The sequence below is a fragment of the Octopus bimaculoides genome, chromosome 9 (genome assembly GCF_001194135.2).
Source record: "Octopus bimaculoides isolate UCB-OBI-ISO-001 chromosome 9, ASM119413v2, whole genome shotgun sequence".
Classification (NCBI taxonomy): domain Eukaryota; kingdom Metazoa; phylum Mollusca; class Cephalopoda; order Octopoda; family Octopodidae; genus Octopus; species Octopus bimaculoides.
In genome coordinates, this window is record NC_068989.1 from 29,564,084 (window position 1) to 29,573,958 (window position 9,875).

Here is a 9,875-nt window from a genome sequence, read left to right on the forward strand (position 1 = left end):
ATTTCGCAATGTGAAAAAAAATCTTATTGAATTGGTAGGCTCTTTAACAATTGAGATACATTACGTTTAAATAAAGAAGGAATGTTCGAAACAAACTATTGTACCAGCAAAAATACAGCCAAGCTGAGATTAAAATAAATGAATATCATTGTAACTGTTTATGCCTTAAGCTTTTCTATTTCTGCTTGTCTTTCTGCCATTGCATGTATGACTTTGACTGCTGTGGTTCTGAATTCAACTGTTCAGTCTGTGTTAGATTACATTCAAACTCTGGTGTTATTTGGTCCTTGTTATTGCTAGCTCTTTCCTGTTTACAAAGCTTTTCCAAATGATGAGAACACCAGATTTTTACAGTGCAGTCATTACTAACAGTTACTAACATCTCAGGGTTTTTAGGATGAAATGCAACAGAGTTCACTACACCTTTGTGTGGGAACTTTTGGAGGCGAACACTATAGTGCCTATCCCATAAATAACCAAATTTGTCCTCAGCACCACTTGCAACAAATTCATCACAGACATCAAGGAAAATAAAGAAACACTCATCATTTGGAGTGTATGCTTTATGGGACCTGTGCATGATGCCCATTTCCTTCAGGTGGACCAAGTCTATCACATGGATATCAATCTCCTGCGCAATGGGAGGTGGTGTTAGTGGATTTTCAATGCTACAATTTTTAGGCCAGGGCTGGCTGTTTATATAAAGATATCTATGGTCAAGTGACAAACACATGCCAATAATATGGCCATCAAGTTCAATAAGATGATAGACTTTGTCAAACTGGTGAGGGGATCCTGGTTGATTGTCTTCCACATTTGGGAGCAACCTTACACCATCTTCAGACTCTTCCACATTTTCATAGTGTATGGCTTCAAGAGAATGAATTTTTTTAATACCAATCTGATGAAGTGTGTAAGTTTTAGAACCCATTGTAAAAATAAGGTATTTGTCATGAACTTTTGAGTTTTCCTTTAAGTCACTAGCCTTCTTAGATATTTCTTCTATATCTTTCAGTGAAGTTGTAGCAGATGAAAACCTTAAACTCTTGCGAATATTTGTATTTCTTTTGGGAATCCATACTCCAGCAGAACAGCTTCTTGGATCTCGAACACAACCAGGCATAGAACATTTATCTGAATCTTTATCATTATTTAATTTTTCTTCAAGAAATTATTTTTATTTAATGAAAATTTAATAAAATCTAATCTTAAGTTATGCTAAATACAACTAAATTGAAAACCTTTTGCCCCTGGCCATATCGGCAATTCTGAAAACTTCTGGGTGCGAATTTTACATGAGTGGAAGCTATTTTTAACAATTTTTATCCTGAAAATCACCTGCATAAATTACACAGGTGGCAAATTACATGGGCTTTTACGGTATATGTGCAACAAAATGTGGCCATGCCTTCTGAAACTGATGTAATTTCTTCATCATTTTCCTAGATGTAAAAAAACAACAAACAAAACAAAAATCTAAAAAATAGCAAGCTATATGTTTATAGTGTTAGACCAATACTAAACTGTACCTAATATTAGTGACATGCAGGCCTCTTCTGATTTCACACATCTGTTATCCTTTCAGAAATGAAATTAAATATTTTCTACAAAAAATTGTGCCCTACAAGTTTAATCAAATATGCAGTTTAAAGAATTTCATAATTTTAGAATTTCTTCTTCAATGAAAGTCATATGACAACCACGAGAATATATTTAGCACCAAGTGTTAGTTTCATTGTTAAATCTAATTTGGAACTAGTAAAGTGGCCTTAAATAGATTAAATATACAATTGTAACTGACTTAATGCAATCGTTTTGTTTTTGTCGTTTACTTTACTAAATTAATACTAAAATAATACCTCAGATAGCAATTGCTTATATTTTTTTTATAATAGTCTTTTGGATCCTAATAATAACTTGACAAAATCTCATGGATAGTGAATATCTGTAAAAAGTTAACTACAGATTATAGTTGCCTCTTTGTTACTATTTAGATAGTTTCACTTGCAAATGAAACATTAAATTATATTTCATAGAGGATAATGGTTCTAATACTAGTAACATTTTAAAAAATAAATGTATAAAATTGATATAAAACAAATTGTATTAGAAATGAATAATTTAGTAAAATAAATAGAACGAGCATTAACATAAAATATTGGTTATTAGTAAATTGAAGACTGATGGTATCAGTAAAGTGTGATAAACTACTCATGCCAAAAAAAACAAAACCAAAAAAAACCCCTATCCCCCAGCTATCTTGCCATAGTAACTTAAGTACCTGTTGGATAGTGAAAAGATGCCACTCTACGACATAAAATCTCATCTGAAATAGATGTATGTTAGAACTATAATTATAAAATACAACAAAATACAATACTATACTAATAGTTTTAATCAAGTCTAATAAGTTTAATCAAGTCTAATAAGTCATCCTTTATGTAATTACATTACTTGCAAACAAGATTACATTGAAAATTTATAGACTTTTCAGAAATGGAAATTTTAAATACATATACTGAAATGTAAAAAGAAAATTCTAATGACAAAGTATATTAACATATGTAATGTATCTATTTTCTGAAATTACAAGATTACTTATTAAAATAATAGTGCTAGCCAATCGAATATTAAATTAAAACAAAAATATAAAAAAGCCAGAAGTTTAATAGTGGCATAGATTCTTCATAATTGACAAAAGAATTGATGCAGTTTCTTTTTGAATATTAAGAATCAAACAGCAACAAGGAAAAGAATTGGTATATCAAAGATTTAAATTGAACTTCAAATAATTTTTAGAGATTACAAAATATTTCTTGTTGCCATGACAGTATCAAAAGGTGGGATTCCTTGAAAATATTTCAGTCTTAAACTGTTTGTTGATCTTTTACAAAGCTTAAGTCTGCCCTACACTTGAGTAAGCCTCACACACCTAGAACATTCAACAAAATTTGATTAATCAGTATTTGGATAAATTTAGTAACCATCATATTTCGGTGATCTTGCTTTTAAAGTAATCACCTATTTAAATCTGTTTTGACCTTTTAATGTCTATTTTTTTTTAGTTATTTCTGTATAAGTACTTATCTACTAACATTTTCTATTATTTAATTAACCATCATCATTTTGACACACTGGGAATAATTTGCATGAATCTGCATGTTGTCAGTATTTTTTGTCTTTTGTCAAATTTTCTGTGGAACCCAGCATCCTGAGATCTGACTTCATTACCAAGAAAATTCTTAAACAGAAACCAATATTCAGTTGGCTGGAACATAGAAACATGAATCTGACAAATTTCTGACTGACAAAAGCAGCATTTTTGAACACTAGACTAAATTTTATGAAAATATTTATCTCAATGAAACCAATAACTGTCAGATCCTAATTAGCTGATACCCATCTATTCTTCATGCAGAAACTCAATGGAAAATTAATGCACTGAAGTTGAGTAAAAGCCTACAATCATTTTGAATTTCTAAAAGCTGATGAAGCAGGGAGTAACTGCAAATGCAGTTTACTAAACTATTCACCTAGTTTCTTTCACCAGGATATATTTCCTAATCTTTTAAAGAAACTGTTATTGTAGTTCTGTAAGAGGAAGATCACAGTACTCTAACTATAGACCTATAAGCCTTCTAAGTCATGTCTACAAGCTATTTATAGGTATTAACAAAATGTCAATAGAATCCAATAGACCTTTCTACATAGCATTGGCGTCATTAAGATCTTTGACAATGTACCTAAATATTTAATAGAAAAAGTATAGCCAATTTAATTTGGAAATTTTACTAACATTAATAAGTGAATAACATAAATAAACAACTGATAAATTACTATTCACCTGGAACTTTTCTGTTACTTTTGGCTATTTGGTAAAATTCTGTTTGACGAGCATCTAAGTGTCCTCGGCGTTTTTCTGACATACTCTGACGACCAAATGCTTCACGTTGGAATGCAAAATTAGGGTTTAAGTCTGGACTCAAAGAATCACTGAAAAGAAAAGAGAAAAATCGAAAAAATAGATAAATACATGAAACAGAAATGAAAAACTTAGCATTTTATTTAATGTTGTCATAAAAACTTGAAATAATGCAAATAAATTTATATCAATTTCTACTTTAGTAATTTTACAAGTCAAACATAATTTTATCTAAGGTAATGTCTCCATTATAAAATGTTGAATAGCATTAAGTCATAAATTCATAAAGCATAAAAAAAAAAAACTGAATAGATATTGAAGACTTTGAAGAAAATATTTGTTCATCACTTACAATTCTACACCGTCAAATTTATCTGTTATGTGAGGATGCCAGTTGTCAGAACGATCTGAAGGATTGCGGTACTGGTTTGAATGATAGACTTCAGATGGATGAGATGTAGGATATGGAGGTGGTTGATTATCACTGCTTTTTCGATGAGGCTGAGGTAAACGTGAAATATTTTGGTGGGGTATTCTTGTAGGTGAATTTTGCTCTTGCTGATCGTCAAAGTCTTTGTGACGGTGTTTTGAATGATAAGAAAGTGAGGGATCCCCAACAAAAACTGGTGGATATCTCTAAATAGGAAAAGAAAAATAGTTAGTTCTATAAACCTTAATATTAGAAGATTATTTACATAGAATATTTAACATTTAGGTGGTTGATCAGCAAAATTGTTATGAAATCAGAAAAACGTCATGTGATATTTCATTTGGATCTATGTGTTCTGAGTTCAAATGATGGCAAGATAAACTTCCCCTTTCATCCTTTTGGGGCAAATTAAAAAGAAGTACCATACAAGCACTGTGGAAGAAGGAGCAATTTCCTCACCCCTCTCTCTCTCACACACAGAATCAGCAGATCTCTGATTATTATTATTCAAATGAGGATGACAGCTAGTTCCAAGCCTGAGTAAAAGAAGTGGGATGAGCTTTGGGTTAGCAACCACTTCTCAGCTCACTCAAAAACTTTGTGATCTTGTTGCAGACATGGTGGGCATGGACAGATAGATGTATGGCATAGAAGGGGATGGACTAAGGGCTTAACAATTAGAAATTGTTCACAAACTGGTACTAAATTACTATTATTAATAAATCCCACACACAGGTATGAAGAATCACTGCATAGGACACTTAACAACTTCAAATTTATAATATCAATTAGAAATGTTGATATATTCATATAAAAAGTGAAATGGTAAACTAAGGAAAACATGTTTTTACTTCTTTAAATCTAATAAAGATGAGATGGCCAGTTTGAAAAATAGTAGTTTATTGTAGCCAAAAATCAGCTGCTTTGAATGTTGGCAGGTTAAACCAAAATACCAAAGGTCTTTGGACTTCTGCTCCTTTGGCTTAACCTGTTAATAACAGAACAAAAATCTAATTCTGTCTAATCATTGTCACTTGATAAAAGAACTAGGCAAGGTTTTTATGTGATAACATTGCTAACCATAAAATAAAGAGATATCGAACTGATGCACAGTAATACTGAATGAAGGAAAATTCAAAATAGTTAAAGAAAGAATTGGCCTGAATTTATTTAGGATAAACTTATATCAACTTTTCAGAAAATTTCAAACCAGATTATTGATTATTTTTATTTATTGAGATGATAATGATTGGATAAGTTTTCAGATTTTGATATTTAAATGTATTTTTTGAACAAGCATAAAAAACTGCAGTAATTTCAGAATAAAATGTCTTTTGTAATGATTGATTAACATTACTTCAATGATTCAGCTTATAGTTCATTGACTTAAAATCTATAGGTGGTGCTTGAAACTGTTCACTAATAATATATTGATTAGGAGAAAACCACATTCTCTTACAAAATTCTCTACTTGAACATGCAATTGGGTAAACTTGCATTTAATTTTCTATTAATTTATTAGAAGAAACAATCTGATAATATAACACAGATATAGATAGGCGCAGGAGTGGCTGTGTGGTAAGTAGTTTGCTCACCAACCACATGGTTCCAGGTTCAGTCCCACTGCGTGACACTTTGGGCAAGTGTCTTCTACTATAGTCTTGGGCCGACCAAAGCCTTGTGAGTGGATTTGGTAGACGGAAACTGAAAGAAGCCTGTCATGTATATGTATATATATGTGTATGCTTGTGTGTCTGTGTTTGTCCCCCCAACATCACTTGACAACCGATGCTGGTGTGTTTACGTTCCCGTAACTTAGCGGTTCGGCAAAAACAGACCGATAGAATAAGTACTAGGCTTACAAAAATAAGTCCTGGGGTCGATTTGCTCGACTAAAGGCGGTGCTCCAGCATGGCCACAGTCAAATGACTGAAACAAGTAAAAGAGTAAAAGAGAATATATATATATATATATATATAGGGAATATTGATCATTGTAAAGGTCCTATGCTCATGAACAATTCAAAATTCATATGTTAACTAAAGTGCTTTCCTTTATTCTATTTGGAAAATAGTTATCTCTCATAGGGTGTTGTAGAACGATTTCAGACAGGGAAAGCATCTAAGTATAAAAATAGTTGTTCCAAGAATTTCTATCCACCCTCAGGTGAAATACACAAACATTTATACTTCTTATAAAATAATATCCAAATTAAACATGAGCAAGAAATTTTAAAAAGTATTATTTATTTATATAATATAGTGCAAGCCTGCTCAAAGTGGACGATACTATCTCCTGGAGGTGGAGGAGGGCAGATTGGTGTAAAATTTTATAGAGTAATTGGGATAAAGGAGGCAGTAGAGGGTGGGGATAGATGCATCCTTTAATTGCTCTAATTTTCAAAAATATTTTCAAATTGTATTGTGTGGTAAAAATAAGGTGGTGAGCCACCAGAATCGTTAGCACATCAGATGAAATGCTTAGTGGCATTTCACCTGTCTTTGTGCTCTGAATAAGTACCAGTTGAGTACTGGGGTTGATGTAATTGGCTTACCCCCTCTTCTGAAACTGCTGGTCTTGTGCTAAAATTTGAAACCAATATTACTGGTCAAAACATTATTTTGATATTCCACATTATATTGATGTAATGACTTATGTACAAGCAGACTTTTAATGGTGATCACTTTTTCAACAGCAAATTTTGTGGTGAATTTAATTTTGCTGAATTGTAGTAAAGGGATGATGAAAGAATGTTAGTAAAAAGAAAGTGGGGTGGGGGCAAAAGTTAAAAAGTTTGAGAGGCACTGATATAGAAAAATCAACTTCAATAGGACAAAAATTAAGGATGAAAACAAAAATCCAGACTAACATCATCATGTTCAAATAATTCATCTTCAATTAGTATAGCTTCTTGCTCAGGTGGGTTGACAGTAACAGATTGTAATCCTTGATCTGAATATGTTTTGGCCACAGAGTGTTTTGATTCTGAACTAGAATTATTGTTCTTACTCTCTGAAGTAGGTGAAATACCTTGATGGTCGAAGTAACTGCTAATACTATCGTTGAAGCTTGAGTGTACTGCTTGATTATAGGAATCATTGTTAATCCCTTCTTGGGTATATCCACTTCGTAGTCTTTCAACTTGTGGTGGAAGAGGCTTACTTATTTCCATATTAGTGGAGTCAGAACTATTTACATCAACATTTGAAATTTTAACACCTTTGCATTTTCTTGGCTGCACTGAATTCTTTGTATGGTTGTTCTGTTGGTTGATAGCATTATGATCAAGATTCCCATGCTCAATGGACTCCAGTTCATCAGAGAAGCTATCTTTCTGCTTGTTGGCAGAGTCTTCAACCGAAGAATTCAATGATAATGGAGATACCACATCTCTTACTACACGAGCAATGACTAAAGAAATTTTCCCATTAACTGGATCAATACTTCGCATAGTTTCTCGAAGAGTTTCCATAGCATCTTGGTTGGTAAGTCTAAGAAGAGAATGGCCATTGATTTCAAGAAGTTGATCATTGACTTTCAATCGTCCATCCTAGAGAACAGAAAACAAGAATACATTGATAATAAATTTTTATGACATAATTTGAGAGAGAGAGAGAGAGAGAGAGAGAGAGAGAGAGAGAGAGAGAGAGAGAGAGAGAGAGAGAGAGAGTGTGTGTGTGTGTGTGTGTGTAAAATTATTTATATACCTAGTTTTTGTATTTGGTTTGCAAGATACTTGATGTGAATTTGTGTTGAAACAAATCATGTTTTGGGAAGTTCATTACACCAATAAGAACCAGTGTGTGTGTTTATTATTCTTGGCATAACGACTCTCCCAAATCATAACTGTGTGTGTGTGTGTGTGTGCACGCGTGTGTGGCCTCTCTGCACTTTGAGTTCAAATACTGTTAAAGTCAACTTTGCCTTTCACCCATCAGAGTTGATAAATAAAGTACCAATCCCTGTACAGTTAGACCTGGAGAGGGATGGACTCCACCAGGTTCAAAAATGCTCAAGACACACTGTATGTTATGATGACACCCATACAACTTCATCAAGGAGTTAAGGGCCCATGGTATAGCATAAGCATGGAATCATCATCTTTATCATTTTAATGCCTACTTTTCTATGCTTGCATGGTTTAGATAGAATTTGTTGATGCAGTTTTTCTATGGCTAGATGCCTTTCCTGTTGCCAACACTTACCTGTTTTCAAACAAGGTAATACTTCCTCATGGCCAAGCATGTTTTTATAGAAGACTGGAAACAATGGACAAATCTTGTATGACACTGATGCTCATTTACAACTGTTGTGTTATGTCAAAACAAGGACACACAGAGGCTTCTTTTAATTTCCGTCTATTAAATTAACACACACTTTAGAGTTTGGTCTTTAAAAGCAAACTTTCCAAAATGAAAGCTCTCAAAAGCAATTTATGAATTCAATTTCAGGAAATATGATAGCAAATAAAAGAATTAAGTTAGTAGCAAGTTATGAAAACAAATATTTTAAAATTGTCATTATCATCATCATCTTTTAAAATCTTTCTTCCACACTATCGAATGCTTTCTACAGCTGGATGCTCTTTCTAATACCAATCATTTTACAGAGTGTACTGGGTGTTTTTGTGTGTCACTGGCACTAATAAGGGCATGACAACAGTAGAGAGGCAGTGATTTTATACTTGGAGATTAGAGGTTAAGTATGAAAGAAGGACCCAGAATAGAACAGGTTTTTTGCTGTAGAGGAGCTACATAGCTACTCACATCATAGAAGAGAGATTAGAAGTAACTGGGCTGGAACCAGAAAAAAAGATAAAATAGTGGTGATGAGGTATTGGGGGACCTCAAAGTACAAGAAAGTGAATAGAAGTAAGGACAAAAGAACAGAGAGCATGAGTGGGTAGCAGTTGCAAAAATGTAGGGGGGAGAGTGAAGGATGGTTTGTAATATTTGATTAGAAAGTTGCAAAAAATATAAGGTATGGAATAGGAATAATCAACTGAATGGTAGACAAGATTGGATTGATGAATAGAAGTGGAAAGGTAGAGGAGAGTGGGTAATGACTGACAGTACAAATAAGGGTGAAGAGCAGTAGAATAGTAACAATACAGCAGAGAGAGAAAGGACGAAAAAGGAAACTGGTGTGTGGGTGGTTAACTTGCAAGAGTGTGAGAAGAGAGCTAGGCATAATGTATGCAGAGAGTGAGAGATGTATGATGGTGTAGAAAGAGATACAGTATGGTAGCACAAAATGGTGACCAATATAAAATGTAAATGAAGAGGAAGAACATTAAGAATGAAAGAAAGATAACAAATAAAATGATTCTGGGCAGTGAGAAAGATAAATATTATCAAAGAAAAAGATAATGAAATATGTAGTATTCACCTCATTTAATAGCATCAGGAAAATACTGCACTTTGGCAAGTGATGGGAGTGGTCAGTGATAGAAAGATGATGGGTGACTGAAAAGGCTTGAAGAGAAAATTGAACAAGGGGTCCTTGTTCTGTGTGTGTGTGTGT

The 9,875-nt window shown here is 33.1% G+C and overlaps 1 protein-coding gene across 10 annotated transcripts in view; it reads right to left on the reverse strand.

Annotated features, from left to right (window-relative positions):
* LOC106873313 (partitioning defective 3 homolog) overlaps positions 1 to 9,875 on the reverse strand; it is a 230,947-nt gene that overhangs the window by 42,255 nt on the left and 178,817 nt on the right. For 8 of the 10 annotated variants that reach the window (XM_014920632.2, XM_014920627.2, XM_014920634.2 and 5 more), the window contains 4 exons: positions 7,222 to 7,902; positions 4,275 to 4,558; positions 3,845 to 3,993; positions 2,282 to 2,326 (listed from right to left, as the gene is read on the reverse strand). In XM_014920632.2, the coding sequence (XP_014776118.1) occupies positions 2,282 to 2,326; positions 3,845 to 3,993; positions 4,275 to 4,558; positions 7,222 to 7,902 (1,159 nt within the window). The remainder of the gene's footprint in view (positions 1 to 2,281; positions 2,327 to 3,844; positions 3,994 to 4,274; positions 4,559 to 7,221; positions 7,903 to 9,875) is intronic. The other 2 variants (XM_014920633.2, XM_014920631.2) reach the window with 1 other exon arrangement.